The sequence below is a fragment of the Marmota flaviventris genome, chromosome 17 (assembly GCF_047511675.1).
Source record: "Marmota flaviventris isolate mMarFla1 chromosome 17, mMarFla1.hap1, whole genome shotgun sequence".
In the NCBI taxonomy this organism is placed as follows: Eukaryota; Metazoa; Chordata; class Mammalia; order Rodentia; family Sciuridae; genus Marmota; species Marmota flaviventris.
Window position 1 is genome coordinate 57,490,299 of NC_092514.1, and position 19,229 is coordinate 57,509,527.

Genomic DNA, 19,229 nt, shown 5'->3' on the forward strand with positions numbered 1-19,229 from the left:
AATCATCCAGAGGAAGTCCTAGTTTTGAACATACACTAAATGTAGAAGTACCCAGCTGTCATTTAATAGTTGAGTCTCAGCTTTCTTTTTCGTAAAGTGTAATAATACCTACCTTACCAGATTGTTTGATGGAAAATCTGTCCACAAAGCAAGTAACACAGCACCCAGAACAATGTCATTAAACATACCTATTTAACAAAGTTTGCACTTAAAGAAAAATAAAATCTATATGGAACATTCACAAACCATTGATTAGCAGGCAAACCAGCCAAAAAAAAAATCCCATGTCTAAGCTTCTATTTATCCTTGGTTAGCTGACAATAAATGGCAGGTTCTAGGGAAGATTATGAAGTCTGAGTTGTTTCTTGGATCTGTTTGGTTCATTACTGTGTGTTTCTCTCTTGTCCTTTCTCCACATCTGAATAAAAGCCTTCAGTTATTCCCTAAGACACTAAAATAAATAAATAAAATTTCAAACTAGAGTAAAACTTAGTTTACATATTTTACTTCTTCTAGATCCTGATTTTTTTTAAAGTGGAGTTTAAATGGAACAAAAAAGTTTTTAGAGGAATTTCAGAAATCACATGATCAAAGAATAAGCAGTTGACTTGCAAAGTTGCAGCTGCTGGTAAGGAGGTTCTATAGTTTGAAAAAAAAATATTCTAAAAATTACCATTGTTTTTTGTCATAATATTTATTTTAAATTCCAAATAATGCTAAGAAGGGTATGAACTTTAAAAATATATTCATATAGTAAAAGAGAACGTAAGTAAAAAATAAAAATTAGAGAAACACTGCCCTAGACTTCTGTAAAACATAAAACTAATATTTCATCACTATTCTGCTGTGTCTTACTATAAAAATACAGATGGCACAGCTCTTATATAGCTTTAACAACTTGATTATAAATTGCTTTCAAAAGTAATTTATTTGGATTTTCCATATCCTTTAATGAACTGCAAATATATTAACAGAAAAGACCTTTCCCCCCCAAGACTGTACAATTTCTGAAATAAGTCAGGAAAAGCAAAAAGAAGACAGAATTACATTGTTTCAATGCAAATAGAACACACACATCACACCCACACTTGCATTTTCCCAGGTTTTCACAAAGAAAACAGGTCAACATATTTCTCAGTGAAGACCCACACTATACTCTGGCTAATCAGAGACTCTGAAACTGTTTTCTTCCAAAAGAGTATTTTTAATAGACTAAATACTGGTTTATCACTGAGTTTTTGTTTAAGGTACAACAGCAGCATGGTTCAAACATTACTTGCAGTTTTTGGAAAAAAAATAAAAACTTTTAAAGTAATGAAATACAGAAAAAGCAGGGACCACCTTTCATTATTTGAGTACCATTGCTCATTTGAAAAAAATATTCAACCTTCTAAAATTCCAGAGTAGCAACCATTTCCATGGGGAAAAAAATCCGATGCTACAACATAACTTGTGAACAAAAGTGTGTGCATAATGTGTGAGAAAAGCATAAACAGAAAAAAGGATGTCAAAGTACTTAGTATTTTTAATTTCCTTCAAAGTAAGTTCTGAAATTGATAGCAAACATTTTGCTGGGCCAAAATGTTTTCTTCTTCTGGTTGTATGATCCCCATTCTATGGGAAGTGAGAGAGAAAGGAAGGAAGGAAGGAAAAGAGCAAGAAACAGTTACTAGGTAGGAAATAAGGCTTTGAATACCAAAATTACTTTAAAAGTAAGCATAAAGAAAAATAAAATCAGGTCACATGTGGACTGAAAGTGTCCCTCAGCCAGCTATTGCCATGGCATGCCTTCCACAGCTACCCTTTCATTCTTCATCTGAAAATCAGTACCAGAGAGTCTCTATGTCCCAGTACATAAATTCCTACTACAAAAAGATTATATTTCAGCAAGTTATGTTCTGAGCTTAGCTTTCTCCAGGCTTTCTAACTTAGAACTTACATTGAAGCCTTCTATAAAATTCTACATTTAATACTATTATATAGCTGGCTTATGATTTGCCAATAAAAAGAAAAAGAATCTAAAATTAAACATTACAAAACTAATAGATAATAAAATAAAATATTTGTTAGAATCCAAGTGCTAGCCTTTGGGAATTTTTAATGATATTCATTTATTCCCAACCTTTCCTTTTCCTTTTAAATTACTTTTTTTAGACAGCACATATAGATTTAGGTAGGAAATTTTTTTAAATGCTTCTCTCGCACCTAAAACCTAATCCAAGATTTTTGACTTGAATTAATTTATAATGGTATCTAATGCATATTTGGTGAGATTAATAGTATATGACAGAAAATTACTGAGTTTACAAGCTAAAATTATTTTCACATATTTTGTAATCCACCTTATTTTCACAGCTTGACTAACAAATACAGGTAACCAGTAAGTAAGTTTGTCCTTCATCAAATAATCCAAAATAATAACTGTAGGCCTGTCATTTATAAGAAACTATAATTTGTTATATTCTGACATTGGCACTAAATAAAATGTTAACAACTAAAGCTTCCCTAAAAATTTCAATACATTACAATAAAGGAGATACACAATTTAAGATTGTTTAAATCTGTTACTGTGAAATTCCAATAATTCCCATTTTATATGCATAATTAGATCTTTAAAATTGTGGCCATTTCCCAAAGACACAAACCTATGTTATGATGAACTCAGGAGAGATCCTGTCTCCTTCATCAGAATTTTGTTCCCCTGAACTAAAAAGTTCCAATATTCTAAACCCAATTGCTCTTAGTAAAAAGTTTTGGTGACTCATATTACCAAAAATAATCTGAAGCAGAGAGCTAAAAAGAATGGAAATGATTTCAACAAAGGTAACCACACATTCTTGCACTCTGCTTAAACACTTAGAAAAGTCAAAGGGACACTGTCTTGAACAAATGTATATTCAAGGTTATGGTACAATTATGATTGTATTAAGGCTTTCACTATCATGATCTCTTAAAGTCTGTCTTTAGTGTTCTTATATTGATTCTCATGGTGAACTTAAGTGGTCATTAAGGGCCTTGTTTTGGCTTTTCAGTGGGGAACCACTCTACCATCTCTGAATGTTAAAGGTGATCCCACAGAGCTCAAAGAGATGAGGCAATATGGTAAGGACCAATTTTAAAGTTTGCAATACTAAGACAACAATTATCAACACTTTGAAGCAAGATGAATAAATTAAAATTCTTGGTTAGACATTAAAGCATTCTTGCCAAGAATAAGTGTACATTGTATGGAGGGATATTTGATTCCTACATACCAGTCCCAATATGCCCATTATATTTGTTCATAGGAGACACTGCAAGTTTAAGGTAATTTACATTCCTTGGCAATCAAGTTACTCTGTTATAGGCAATGTCTTTTATTGTTCCATCTGGCACTTGCTAACACCATTCTTGAAGAACCTAGAAATGAAGGTCAGTCACTGTTTATCAGGAACAGAACCAAATAAAAACAAATTTTTGGAAAAACGACCAAGAAATTCTGGTTCATCACTATTTTCCATATCTAATGGTTCCTTCAAGATAAAACATAACTCTTCCTTCCATGATAGCTTTGCAACTAAGGGAGATTAAAGAAAAAAGAAAAGAAAGTTCCCCACCTACCCCCCCCTAAATTGTCATTCATACTGGTAAAAGAGCCAGTCTTCTTAGCAGCTAAATATTGCACTGCCTTTCATTCTGTATACAGTCAGGGTCCAATGAAAGTGGCACACTCATGGTATAAATGATGGATGATGACAATGCCGGCTCAAGAGTGAAGACTCAGTATACGGAGGGACAATAAACATGTCAGCACTGGTCACACATCCAATTGTAAAAGTCTGAGTTCCAGAAGTTAAAATTCATCACTTTCAGCTGCATGAAGTTGTGTGTCATCTGCATCGGTCATGCTGCTCTCCTGGGATTCATCAGTTCCCACTTTAAAAATAAAACGAAAGTCTACAGTAAGATATCTGACAAATATAGCTTATTGATTCATGAAAACAAGTAAGGAAAATTGCATTATATTTAGAGATGAGACCCTAAATAAAGAACATTAAAAATCCTAATATCCTTTAATAAAATGTAATTCAAGTTTCTTATTTTAGGACTGGGGTTGTGGCTCAGTGGTAGTGCACTTGCCTGGCATGTGTGAGACACTGGGTTCGATTCTCAGCATCACATATGAATAAATAAAGGTCTATCAACAACTAAAAAAAAAAAAGTTCCTTACTTTATAACATGTGTGATATTTATTTGGTGCATTTAACCTTTAAGTATTTAAAAATGCCTCTCTCCCTAATTGATTACTTATTCCTGCCCTCAGAATTAGAAATAGTTCTCTGAGAAATGCAAATCAAAACTACATTGAGATTTCATCTCACTCTAGTCAGAATGGCAATGATCAAGAGTACAAGTAACAATAAATGTTGTTGAGGATGTGGGGAGAAAGGTATACAGGTAAAAAGGATGTGGGACTGAAAATTGGTATAACCACTCTGGAAAGCAGTATGGAGATTCCTCAGAAAACTTGGATTGGAATCACCATTTGACCCAGCTTTTCTACTCCTCAGCATATAACCAAAGGACTTAAAACATACTATACTACAGCTGGGCTCAGTGTCGAACACAATCCCAGCAGCTTGGGAGGCTGAGGCAGGAGGACTGCGAGTTCAAAGCCACCCTCAGCAATTTAGTGGGGCCCCAAGCAACTCAGTGAGACCTTGTCTCTAAATAAAATATAAAAAGGGCTGGGGATATGGCTCAGTGGTTAAGTGCCCCTGAGTTCAATCCTCGATAACAACAACAACAAAATCAGCATACTATAGTAACATGGCCACATCAATGTTTATAGCAGCTCAATTCTTAACAGCTAATCTAAAACCAACCTAGGTGCCCTAAACAGATGAATGGATCGAGAAAATGTGGTAAATAAATACAACAGAATATTCCCAGCCATAAAGAATAAAATTATGGCAAATAAAAACAAATTTTTGGAAAAACTGGAGTCTATCATGCTAAGTGAAATAAGCCAATCCCAAAAAACCAAAGGCTGAATGTTCTAATATGCTAATGCTAACACACAATAAGGGAGGGGAATAGGGAGGGAAGAATAGAAGTTCACTGGATTAGACAAAGGGGAATGAAGGGAAGGGAGGTAGCATGGAATAGGAAAGACAGTAGAATGAGTCAGATATAACTTTCCTATGTTCATATATGAATACAAGACTAGTACAACTCCACATCATGTTCAACCACAAGAATGGGAAGTTATACTCCATGTATGAAATTATGTGAAAATACATTTCTACTGTCATATATATCTTAAAAAAAAATTGAAAAAAAAAAAAAAGTTCTCTGAGCCACTATTAAAAAAAACAACAACAACAACAAACAAACAAACAAAAAAAACTATCGTTTTCTCCCTATCTCTAATCAGTCACTCCACTTAGAGGATAATCCTTACTAGTCCACAGAAATACAGATTATAACCTTCAGATTGAAAGTGTTATTGGGGGGAGTGCTTGCCTAGCATGTGTGAGGCAATGGGCTCCATCCTCAGCAGCACATAAGTATAAAATAAAGGTATTGTGTCCACCTATAACCAAAAAAATAAACTTAAAAAAAGTGCTATTGGGATTATAGGACTTATAATTAAGCATATATTTGGGTTTTCCAGAGCTACATAGAATTTGAATAGCCACTACTATAGCTCTGTCAATACTTTAAAATGTTAACAATTTATTATTCATTCACTTTGCACTTAAAATGTTTTAAAATATATTTTCACATTTACTCGTTTATCATTCTCTCTTCTCACTACATTCCTTTTCTGGGGCGGGGGGAGTGCAGGAATTGGACTCTGGAACTTAACCACTGGGCAAAATCCCCAGCCCTTTAAAAAAACCATCTTTTTTTTTTGGGGGGGGGGGCTGTTGCTGGGGAATGAACCCATGGCCTTATGCATTACAGGCAAGCACTCTACCAACTGAGCTATATTCCCAGCCCTAAAAATTTTTTAAAAATTTGAGACAGGGTCCCACAAAGTTGCTTACGGCCTTGTAAAGTTGCTGAGGCTTGCTTTGAACCTGCAATCCTACTGCTTCAGCCTCCCAAGCTGCTACGAATATAGGCCAACCCCCCCTTTTTTTAGTTATCAGCGGACACAACATCTTTGTTTGTATGTGGTGCTGAGGATCAAACCCGGGCCGCACGCATGCCAGGCGAGCGCGCTACCACTTGAGCCACATCCCCAGCCCCTAGGCCAACCCTTTTTATGTTTTATTTTGAGAGAGGATCTCACTAAGTAGCTTAGGGCCCTGCTAAACTCCTGAAGTTGACCTCAAAGTTGTGATCTTCCTGCCATAGCCTTCTAAGCCACTGGGATTACAGGCATGTGGCACCACACTTGGCCCTCCACTACATTCATATAAAGCAGATAAGGCAATACTAGATAAATATCCAAATATAAATTGAGGTCCAGGTTTAAAAAAAAATCAGCAATAGATTTGTTATTACACAGTAAACTAGATCCAGAACTGAAATTTATTATCTGATATCATATGCACTTTGGTATTATATCACCCTATTCAATTTCTCTAAAATTCCATTTTGTATAAAGAAAATACCAGAGTTAGAAAAATAAAAAAGCAGCCCATAAATTCTTACATAAAAGGTAGCTTTATGAATATTCAAAATTCTATGTATGATACTCACTGATCTGTTCTTCTTGGGTTATTGGCTCCTCATCATCTGGAAGGTAGCGCTTATCAATTGCCTCTTTAATCTGGTTATTGGCTCCTTTAGGATCTAAATCCATAGCCCAAGAGAAATTCATCAGGGCGAGGTGCGTTTGACCTAACTTCTTGTAAACCTAAAAATAAACAGCAGCACTACATTTTTCATTAAGTTGTAAGCTTTGACTATAAAATCCCAAACATTTATAATATAAATTAGGCTTTTGATTTATGTGCTCTAAATCCATTCTCATGGGAAGGGCATCTTCATCCTATAAAGTCAGACAAGCTCTTGAGTTCCTTTATAATAGAATTCCTTCCTTTAATCTTTCAGGTAGTGACTTTCCAATAAACCTTATTCTGGAACATTGACAATGGGAAGAAATGGACTACACAAGCGACTTGATTAACATTCACTTATACTGATTTTAAATGGAGTTTCATCAACTCTTAACACCTGTCCATGGCACCCAGACACTCAAACCAGTTGGCATCTGGTGGCCCAATCTATAAAATTCAGGCCTTGGGAATCAAGACAACACAGTGCCACTGAGTTCTTCTTCTGAGGGATTTGTAAGTATTTTATTATTGATAACTGGACAGTTTTCCATGTGGTAGTTTAGGTTATGAGCTCATTACTGATCTCGGGCTATAAGTTCTTAACTACTAGTACCATAGGTTAGAATTATGGTGTTCTTGCTCTTTCATTAGGACATTATCCTCTTAAATGCTAAAACTATACCCATTATCCCCAGAGCACTTAGTTCACAGCTCTCGTTGAATTTTCTCAATAGATGTTATACAATAAGCATTACATTTATTTTTCAGAAGTTAATATTTGTTATGAAAATCACTGTGTAGGACCATAACCCCAGTCTTTACCTTTCCTATTAAGAAGTAAACGAGGGATTCTTTGGGAACAATTTGTTTCAATTCTTCAAGTTCTTGCAAAGCAGACTGAAAAATGTAAAGAAGAACCTTAGCGTGATAAAATTTTACAAAACTGTGATCAAATATTTTTGTTAGATTTTCCAAATCATTTTAATAAAAGCTTACTAGGTCTTAATCAAATCAATGTACTTCCATATTGCATTAATTCATGCTATGAAAATAAAATGCACAAAGAAATGTCAGACATTCACCAGAGTACACTGAACATACTTGAGTGCACACACCTCTTTGAAAGGTAGAGGTGGTGACAAATCTTGATTTTATCACTATTTTAGTTAAAAATAACAATAATCTCATATTATCTGTGGAAGTGTATTAAAGTGTTTTGAAAACTAGGCTGCAGAACACAAATTAAGTCTCAAGTTCTCTCTGGACCTTCTCCCTAATGGAAGTGCTAAGCTTTGAATACCAACCGCCTATTGAAGTTTGAACCTCTAAACTGAGTTAAAACTAGTTATCTTTTGACCCCTGGTAAAGGATTGGGGAGATGAGAGCAAATATAGAAGAAAGAATCAGATTTGTACTTAAAGGGGAGATATTATCATTTAAAGTAAAACTGGCTTCCCAAATGAGATGCCATCCCATTTCTTTAACCTGCTGAAAGGACAAAAATAAAAATAAATATAATGTGGTGTTACATAAAGTTAGCAAGTAAGGGGAAACAAGTATTGTAATCACTGAAGATGTAAGTGCACATCTTACATGTATACACTTACATCTTCACTGAAAATTGATTTCACATTTTTAGTGAAATGGGAGGCTGAGGTAAGAGGATCGCAGGTTTGAGGCTAATCTTGACAACTCAGTAAGACCCTGTCTCAAAATAAAAATTAAAATGGGGTGGGGGGCTAGGGGGCTGGGGTTGTGGCTCAGTAGCAGAGCGCTTACCTTGCACATATGAGGCACTGGGTTTGATCCTCAGCACCACATAAAAATCAATAAACAAAATAAAGATATTGTGTCCATGTACAACTTAAAAAAAAAAAAAAAAAAGGCTGGGGATGTAGCTCAGTGGTAGAGTGCCCCAAGAAAAGATGCAACCTGTTTGTGAGGATGATCTAGCAATTTAAAAACTGCATGTAGGCCGGACATAGGCTCGAGAGACTGAGGCAGGAGTATTGCAAGTTCAAAGCAACTCAATGAGACCCTGTCTCTAAATAAAATACAAAATAGGGCTGGGGATGTGGTTCAGTGGTTGAGTGCCCCTGAGTTCAATCCCTGGTATCAAAAACAAAAACAAAAAACCCCCCCAAAACTCCCCAAAACTACATATAACAAACCATTGATTCAACAATCCCACTATTAGGAATTTGTCTTAAGGGTATAATCAAAAAAATTCACAAAGTCATAAGAATACTCAAACCAACATCTGCTACAAATGATCCTAGTGTTTAAATACAGCCTATTTTTTTTTTTTTTTTGGTGGTGCTGGGAATTGAACCCAGGGCCGTGTGTATGCGAGGCAAGCACTCTACCAACTGAGCTATGTCCCCAGCCCTGCAGCCTATTAAAAAAAAAAAATAATAATAATGCATTTCAATTCATAGTACACATACGGATCACAATTTTTCATTTCTCTGGTTGTACATAATAATTATAGCCTATTGAATAAATTATGATCCATTCTCTATGTATTTATAAGTGCTAAACTGTATGTTTAAAAATAAAAGCAAAAACGGATGCAAAGCAGTGAATACCGTTTCCTTGTATCAAAATATATGTACCAAAAAAAAAAAAAAAAAAAAAAAAAAAATATATATATATATATATAAATATATGTACCATTCTCAAACATATAAATACACTTATGTGGGAATATGTACAAACCTTATAAGAAAAATCTCATGTCATTTTATATCTTTTTTCTCTTATTCAGTTTTCCTTATGTTCTTTCCTCAATACTTCTGTCAGTTTACATAATTTGAATAATAGAGTGAAAAGTAAAGAGCAAAACACATCAGAACTGATCTAGTCCCCTTGTTATAAACTCTCACAACTCACTATGTGCTCCATACATATTATTTTTGTAATTATTGGTTAATTTCTGTTCTCCCTGTAGAGGGGTACTAACTGTTAAGCTACCCAAAGGCAGGAAATATGACTTGTGTTACTTACTGCTATATTCTCAGTACATACTGCAGGTGATGGGGATCATACTCAAGGCCTTATGCATGCTAGGCAAGCCCTCTGTCAATGAACTATAACCCAGCTCAGTAAGTATTTTTGGAATATATACACATAATTTATCACTTATTCACTTATTGTGGTCCTAAAAGGATCATTAACCTCGTATCTTTAAGATATCTTCCTTAGAGAAAACTGCCTTTCTTTACATGGAATGTTTATAAGGAATAACCACACATTTCTAAATGTCCACACACTTATCCTTCCTAAAAGTATTAAGTTTTAATAAACTTTTAGTTTATTAAAAAAATGACAAGTTCATCAATACAATGTAGAAGATAATTCAGATATATACCTTACCTTATATTTTTCATTTGCAAATAAAACCGAGGCTCTGTGAAATTTGCATAGAGGGTTCTTAGGATCAATAACAATGGCTTTGTTTAGGGTATCCAAAGCCTTCTCAGATTTTTTTAGTGCATGCTGAACCTATAAGAAATAAAGGTCATGTTAATATTGCCTCCTGATATTTTAAAAGAAAGATGAGAACCAATAATGTTACTCAATATCAACATAAATATAACAATACTATTAACGATGAGGTGGTATAGCTGTTATTGCCTTAAGTGAATTTACCAACTGATTACCAACTGATTAATAGAGTATCTCTAAATCTCTTCCAATTCAAGCAATTAAAGATGAGAACATGATAGTCAGAGGAAATGTCTTGAATTTGCTTAAGGATGAAGACCTAGGTCCTCTGGCTCCCAATCTGATATTATTCATAATGGTAATCATGATTCTCTGTATATTTTTTCTTGGTATTAGGAATTGAACCCAGGAATACTTTACCACTGAGCCACAGCCTTAGCCCATTTATTATTTTTTATTTTGCGATACAGTCTTGCTAAGTTGCTTAGGGCCTTGATAATTGCCGTCATATTGTCTCAGCCTCAATCATGAGCCACTGTGATTATAGGTGTGCTCCTCTGTGCCCAGCTTACGATTCTCTTTAGAGCAGATATTTGGTAACTTTTTTGTCTAAAAGGCAAACAAAACTTTGATTTTCCCTTCATAGAAAAATATCTTATAATTTAGCCAGATAATATATTTCAGGCTTATTGTGGTCTTCTTAATATTAGCCTTTTCAAAACTGTGTTCAGGGGCTGGATTGTGGCTCAGCAGTAGAGTGCTCGCCTAGCACGGGTGGGACCCGGGTTCGATCCTCAGCACCACATAAAAATAAAGGCATTGTGTTGTGTCCATCGACACCTAAAAACAAACAAACAAACAAACAAACAAAAAACTGTGTTCAAAGAACTGCCTATTATTAATTCTATATTACTTAGAACAATTACACTTATAACTACTTTAGCAATTAATTTGAAAAAAGGGATTGGGGATGTTGCTTAGTGGTAGAGCACTTGCCTAGCATGCATGAGGCCCTGGGTTTAATCCTTAGCACTGCAAAAAAGGTTAAATATTTGGCTATCCTGTAAGGTATATTATTTGTCATGCATAAAGCAGAAATTCTAAAAAATTAAGTGACTTGCCCAAGGGATAAGAGCACATCAACGAAAAACCAAAAGGTGGTGTTTTAGGCTGTATAAGGCTCTGGGATACTGTTTCAACAACATTAATAACAAGAAGCTTCAACTTTCATTATAGCAATTGAATTAGTTAGCAAACATATTAATAAAAGGAGAAAATGTATATTTTCTAAAAATGTATATTTTGTAAAATATATTCACAGCAATAATGTTTAGAAAATCACTTACTACGCCAATGTGGCAAAGTAAAACTGAACTTTGAGGGTTGATATCAAGTGCTTTCTGGAAATGCATTTCTGCAAGGCTGAATTTTTCTTGCTTATAATAAATCATTCCTAAACCATACCTGCAAGAGCAAAACAAAGTAAAATTTTAGGGATAGAACTACTGGGTGCTAATTTACTTCAATTAATAACAGGATATGTTATTTAGCATTTTAATAATAGTGGAAAAATTGTGATAGTCTTACAGGGGAGGCAAACAGTATCAGTCATGATAAAAACTGTTAAACATTTTAGAAGGAGACAATTTTAAAATAAAAATAAGTCAATCCAACTAATCAAACAAAACTATAAAAATGGGAAAAAAAGAAACCCCATCTTTAAAACAATCACTATAATCTAGACTTAACTAATTTCAACCAAGTGATATTGTATGTGTGTGCCAAGAACTTGGCTAATTCTTTTTTTTTTTTTTAAAGACAGGGTATTGTTATATTGCCCAGGTGATCCTCCTGCCTCAGCCTGGAACTACAGGTATGCACCATTATACTCAGCTCTGCTAAATTTTTAATGTGAATTATTTCATTTAATCCTAGAAGAGTTATCATTCTCATTTTTAAGTAAGAAAACTTAAAGTAAGATCAGAGAAGTAACTTGCTTAAAGTTATATAGCTAATAAGAATTCTAGCCAGTTCCTTTCTGAATACAGGTATTTCTCCTGAATTTTCAAAACGTCAACTGGATATAGTATGCATTGATACATAAGAAGACCTCTCTTGGCCACAAATAGATAATGATGGAAAATAAGCACCAAATGAATAAGAAAAAAAGCACAATACAGCTAATTTATTTAAGTTGCTTTGTTTATCATCATAATAGTGTTATATGTGAAGAAAAGGTATTAAAGAGACTGTGCTAATGATAGTGAAGGTGGAAATAATAAAGAAAGACTATTCACTTTGGAATTAGAATAATAAATTTGCTCAGTGTTTAGATACATAATGTTACCCAAACAACTCAGTATTTAAATTCTTCCCAGTTTGAATAGTCCTCCTTATAATACAATTTTTTATGTGGTAAATCTGGTTAAAAATGCATCTACTGCAAAATAGCAGAACAGATCCTACATGTTTAAAAAACAACACAAGACCTATTAAGAACTGAATTCTTGGACTGGGGATAGAGTCAGTGGTAGAGTCCTTGCCTTGCATGCATAAGGCCCTGGGTTCAATCGCTAGCACCATTAAAAAAAAAGAAAAGGAAAGAACTGAGTTCTTAAAATATTAAGAAAACTTGAAGGGAAGCAAGCTTGGATTGATGTGTCACCAAAAGCTGGCATTTTTTTTCTTCTATATAACTATTCCATCTATATAACTATTTAGAAGATATAATCCATTAAAAACCATAAACACAAGCCAAAAATATACATCAAATATACTCAGGAATACTCAGAAATTTTTGTTGTTAGCTATCTCTCTATTGTTGGAAAAAAAGGGGGAAAAAAAAAAAGAAAGAAAAGCCTTTAATAGGGGCTGGAGTTGTGGCTCAGTGGTAGAGCGTTCACCTCGTACTTGCAAGGCCCTGAGTTCAATCCTCAGCACCACATAAAAATAAATAAAAAAATAAAATGTATACATGTATGTATGTGTGTGTATATGTGTGTGCGTGTGTGTTTGTGTGTGTGTATATATATATGTATATATATACATATATATATATAAATATATATACATACATATATATAAATATATATATATATATATATAAAATATACTCTTAAAAAAAAAAAAGCCATCAATAAGACTTGGTCTTTGCACTTCATTAGCACTTACCATGCATTATAATGTCGAGGATTTACTCTGATAGCATTTCGAAAACAAGCTAATGCTTTATCGAGTTCTTCAGTTAACACAAACTCGTGCCCTAAAAGAGTATAGGCATAAGCATAATTTGGATCAACCTGGATAGCTCTCTGGAAGAATTTAATTGCAATATCATGTTCCCGTTGTAGACTGAAACAGTTCCCCGCAGCACACCAGGCCTTAAGAAAGAAGGAAACAAAAAAATAAATACATAACTAAATTTTTTAAAAAAATTTTGTTCTACAAAATCAAACCTATAACTAAAATCAAATCTTAACTTATAAAAACAAAAACTTAAACTCAACATTTGAGTTGCCCCATAGGCATCTTCTCAGTTGAGGCTAAAGAAGGTCATTCTCAGTTCTCAAATAGAAATGAACAGAAGATAGAGACTTGGGGGCAGCTGAGTGTAGTGCAGAAAGCTGTGGCTCTGAGAGCTCTTAGTTTGAATCTCATTGCTGTGAACTATTATAGGCAGAGCAGCTGCACATAACTCACTTTAACACTTCTGAACTTCATTTTCTCTTTTGTAAAGTAAAGAAAATAGAATCCTCTAGGGCAAGTTTTTTGTTTTTGTTTCTGTTTTTTTTAAATACTGGGGATTTAACTCAGAGATAATTTACCATTGAGTTGCATCCCCCACCCTTTTAAAATTTTTAGACAGGGTGTCACTAAGTTGCTGAGGCTGGCCTTGAACATCTGATCCGCCTGCCTCATCCTCCCAAGTGTTGGGATTACAGGTATGTGCCACCATGCCTGGCTCACTAAATATTCTTGAAATGCCCTGAAATCAAGGTCTTAAAAAAACTGTCTTTTCTTATCACTTGCATAAATCCTACTCTTACATTGAACTAAGAAAAAAACAGAAACAACAACAAAACTCAAAAAACTTGCGGGGCGTGGTGGCCCACGCCTGTACTCCCAGCAGCTTAAGAGGCTGAGGCAGGAGGATCACAAGTTCAAAGCCAGCCTCAGCAAAAGAGAGGTACTAAGCAACTCAGTGAGACCCTGTCTCTAAATAAAATACAAAATAGGGATGGGGATGTGGCTCAGTGATTGAGTGCCCCTGAGTTCAACTCCTGGTACCCCCACCACCCAAAATAAAAAATAAATGAAACCCCCAAAACATGAAAGATGTGAACTAATTGTCTTTATAGGTTAAAATGGCAATTAAAATTATTAATTTATTTTAAAATCAGCACTTCCTTCAATCTATATTACTTCTGCTCAATTATTTCTACCTAATGTTGGTTAACAGCAACTTTAATACAGTCATTGATTAATCCTAAAAGAAATACCTGCTTTTGGATTATTCTATTTCTGAATCTGCACTGCTTATTCTAGGATTTTTTGTTCTGAGTCCTTCCATAGGAGAAGGAAAATAAGTGTAGTTAGCTTTTGAACAATAGTCATTACATTTTAGTCATTGATGAACCCCATATATGACAATGGTCCCTTAAGATTATATTGCATAGCTATGTTGTACTGATTTTTGTGTAATTATATTCTATGATGTTCTGCACAACGAAAAAATTGCCTAACAACACATTTGTCAGAATACATCCTTGTCCTTAAGTGATGTAAGACTGTATATGATTCATTTCCATTTGTTAAGGGTGATCAAAAGGTAACTATACAAGCAAAGTGTTTTAGTTAAGATACCTCTGGTGAATTTTTATCCATGTCTGTTAAATCTTTTGAAAGAACCGAAAGAGCAACATCTTTTTGAAGATGCCAAAGTGTTGTAGAGTAGATCTCCATGCCTTCAACTCTGTAATTCTCAATTCTTCTAACTTCTGAGAATATCCTTTCCGCCTGAAATACAAAAACTAGTAAGGGAAAACAAGTTGATACAATTTATATATATGCAAACAGAGTTCTGGTCACTATCTTCATAGAACCAAAGTGTTGCCTTGGTTTATATATATATATTTATTTTTTTAGTTTTTTTGGCGGACACAACATCTTTGTGGTGCTGAGGATTGAACCCGGGCCGCACGCATGCCAGGCGAGTGCGCTACCGCTTGAGCCACATCCTCAGCCCCTTGGTTATATTTTTTAAAGTGAATTATTAATAACACAAGGACAAATTAAGCAATCTTCTGTGCTATAGCTCAAATATTGATGCAATCACATCATACTAAATCAAGTTTTATTTTTATTGTTATTTTTTTCAATTATAGATGGACACAATACCTTTATTTTGTATGTGGTGCCAGGGATCGAACCCAGTGCCTCACGCATGCTAGGCAAGCTCTCTACTACTGAGCCACAACCCCGGCCCTTAATCTAGCTTTTATACATGAAGTTGTGGTAAAATCATGAACTCTCGTCAGGGGATGTAGCTCATACTTGCCTAGCATATGCAAAGCCCTTCGTTCAAAGCCTAGAACTGGAGGGAAAAAAAAAAAAGTTGATATTTCCTCCTCCTCCTCCTTTTTTTTTTTTTGTATAAAGACACAATATCTTAATTTTTATGTAGTGCTGAGGATTGAAGCCAGTGTTTCACACGTGCTAGGCAAGGGCTCTACCACTAAGCTACAACCCCAGCCCGATATTTTCCTTAAAAAACACATTTTTAAGTTTTGATAATGGCTTTATAGAATAACCCTCCCAGCAAAGATAGAAGAATGACTTCTGTTGTAAAAAATCTATTTTTGTACTTTGTATTTTTGCAATGACTTTCTGAGAGGCTGACTTGAAAACAAGTTAAGATGGCTAGCAACTCTATGACATGTTGAACACATAATGCTAACACCGAACCTGCCAGGAACTCTAGTTCCCACCTTCTAACTGCCTTTTCCTATGTCAGTCTCAGCTGTCAGATCATATTTTTTCCTCACCATATTCACAGGTTCTAAACTGTACTTCTTTCCCCCCAAAATTTGAGGTTTTAGATTATATGAAACCAATTAATTTCCTAATTTATTAACTTAGCATTTTAAAAATTCTCAAGGTTTAGATTAGAATAAAGAACATTTGAAATATTCTTAATGAAATGAAGATAGAAAATAAAGAAAGGATGGTTATAAAATCGGAATTTATTCCCAAGAAATGCCATATGGTATCCAAGCACTAGCTGAACAAATGATTTGCAACTTACCTAAAATCTCTTATTTTATTTTTGGTAGCAGGGATTGAACCCAGCAGTGCTTAACCACTGAGCAACATTCCCTAGTGGCCCCCACTTGTTGAGGGAGGTTGGGGGGCACTGGGGATTGAACTCAGGGATATCCAACCACTGAGCCACATCCTCAGCCCTATTTTGTAGATGAACACAATATCCTTATTTTATTTATTTATTTTTATGTGGTGCTTAGGGTTGAACCTAGTGCCTCAGGCATGCGAGGCAAGTGCTCTACCTCTGAACTACAACCCCAGCCCTCCCCAGCCCTATTTTATATCTTATTTAGAGACAGGGTCTCAATGAGTTGCTTAGTGCCTTGCCTTTGCTGAGGCTGGCTTTGAATTTGGGATCCTCCCGCCTCAGTCTCCCAAGCTGCTGGGATTACAGGTGTGTACCACCGCATCCGACCCCCAGCCCTTTTTGAGACAAGATCTTGTTAAATTGCTGAGGCTGGTTTTGAACTTGTGATCCTCCTGCCTCAGCCTCCCCAAACCCTGGGATTGTAGGTGTGTGTCATTGTGTTCAGTCCCTAAAATTTCTTAAAAGGAAGATCATAAGTTCAAGGCCATCTTAACAACTTAGAGAGACTCTTTCTTTTTTTTAAAAAAGAAATTAACCATTATTTTATTTGTTTGTTGTTGTTTATTTGTTTTTATGTGGTGCTAAAGATCAAATCTTTTTTTTATAATTTTTATTGTTTTTAATTTTCGGCAGACACAACATTTTTATTGTTTAATTTTCGGCAGACACAACATCTTTGTGTGTATGTGGTGCTGAGGATCGAACCCGGGCCGCACGCATGCCAGGCGAGAGCGCTACCGATTGAGCCACATCCCCAGCCCCTCAAATCAAGTCTTAAAAAAAAAAAAAAAAAAAAAAGGCCTGGAAATGTAGCTCAGTGATAGAGGTACAGAACCCCTGGGTTCTCTATCTAGTATCCTGCCCTCCTCCCCTAATGCACAAATAAACCAAATACAGGTACCTTTTGTTTTCAAATATCAGAATCTACTGCTTCTTTTGAAAATTCATTATGGTATACACAAAAAAGAAAAATGGAAAATAACTAATAAAATTAAGCTGGAAAAAAAAGGCTCCTTTTGAATACTCAAGTTGCTCACGGGTCTGTAACTATGGAAAAAACAAAATTCACATATTCCAAAGTACCTGTAAAACAATAAACTATAAATAATTTTGAAAACATAGCTTTGCTTCTTTTACACACACACACACACACACACAGAGTGTATTGGTAAATGCCATAATCCCAACATGGATCTCCTAGCAATTAATTAGCAATGAATAAAGCTTTCTGGTTACAATCCTCTTTTTGGTACTATACAAAATTACATGAATAGACATGTCTGCATTTATTTTCAGCCTGGGAAGAACAGTTTCCCCTTGTGTCTTTGCATGGCTCATGAAGGGAAGAATAATCTTCTGATTCTGAGCTAATTAAAAAAAAGGAATACCATACTTTCAGTGCCCCTCACTCAGCCTCCTTACCATGCTTCATTTTTCTTCATATTACTTCCTGCTACCTATCCTCACACATTTATTAGCTTATACTTTGGCTATTACTAGAATGTAATATACTCCATGGAGGCAAGAAATTGCCTCATTGTATTAGAAAATACTATATACTGAAATACATTCTGAAAAGTAACCTTGTCAACTTTTTGGGGGGTTTTGTTATCTTTTTAAGCTTAGGGGTAGGAAGAAAATACTTCGGACAGGAGAAATTATTTAAATTGGAAATTGCATTTTTTTTTAAATTTAAGTTAACCATCCTTTCCTTTTCTCTATAAGCAGATAACTTGTCAGGCACAGTGGCACATGCCTGCAATCCTAGCTACTTAGGAAGCTGAGGCAAGAGAATCACAAGTTCAAGGTCAGCCTCTATTACTTAGCAAGACCCTGTCATGAAATTAAAAAATAAATTGGCCTGGGATGTAGCTCAGGATACAGCACCCTTGGTTTCAATCCCCAGTATCACAACAGCAACAAATACTCCCCAAGCCAAAACCCAAATAAAAACACATATAAGCCCCACTAACAACAGGTATCTTAAGTAAAAAAATTTAATTAAAACTAAAAGGATAAAAGCCTTCTGATAAGAATATTGTGTCATCAATTAAATATAATTTTCTTCATAGCATTCTTTAAGTTTCTAAAACAAATCGAAGAGTCCGGCACAGTGGTGCTCACCTATAATCCCAGTGAATCCCAAGGCCAAGGCAGGAAGATCCCAAGATTGAGGCCAGCCTCAGAAACTTAGTGAGGTTCTAAGCAACTTAGTGATGCCCTGTCTCAAAATTAAAAATAAAAACGGGCTGGGGATATAGCTCAGTGGTTAAGTGCCCCTGGGTTCAGTTCCCTAGTACCAAAAATAAATAAATAAATAATAACAATAATTCATAAAAACTATATTGTAGAAAGAATTTATAGATTATATATCTAAATATGCATTTTCAGATCCAAATGAGCAGAGTACAAGGTATAAGAGTGCATTGATGGCTCTGTTCTCACAAATCTCCCTCAAGAAAGTCTGAAAAATTTAAATTATCCCTTAAAGCAAGAAAGAATCTTGTCAGCGGGGCGAGGTGGCACATGCCTGTAATCCCAGAAGCTTGGGAGGCTGAGACAGGAGGACCAAGAGTTTAAAGCTGGCCTTAGCAAAAACC

The 19,229-nt window shown here is 35.0% G+C and overlaps 1 protein-coding gene across 7 annotated transcripts in view; it reads right to left on the reverse strand.

The window, feature by feature from the left end:
• Positions 1-909: 909 nt before the first annotated feature.
• Cdc27 (cell division cycle 27) overlaps positions 910-19,229 on the reverse strand; it is a 61,762-nt gene continuing 43,442 nt past the window's right edge. For 4 of the 7 annotated variants that reach the window (XM_071603253.1, XM_071603252.1, XM_071603250.1 and 1 more), the window contains exons 13-19: positions 15,084-15,236; positions 13,392-13,600; positions 11,567-11,684; positions 10,149-10,277; positions 7,596-7,670; positions 6,694-6,850; positions 910-3,915 (exon numbers count right to left, since the gene is read on the reverse strand). In XM_071603253.1, coding sequence (XP_071459354.1) covers positions 3,833-3,915; positions 6,694-6,850; positions 7,596-7,670; positions 10,149-10,277; positions 11,567-11,684; positions 13,392-13,600; positions 15,084-15,236 — 924 coding nt within the window. In that variant the 3' untranslated portion in view covers positions 910-3,832. The remainder of the gene's footprint in view (positions 3,916-6,693; positions 6,851-7,595; positions 7,671-10,148; positions 10,278-11,566; positions 11,685-13,391; positions 13,601-15,083; positions 15,237-19,229) is intronic. The other 3 variants (XM_071603256.1, XM_071603255.1, XM_071603254.1) reach the window with 1 other exon arrangement.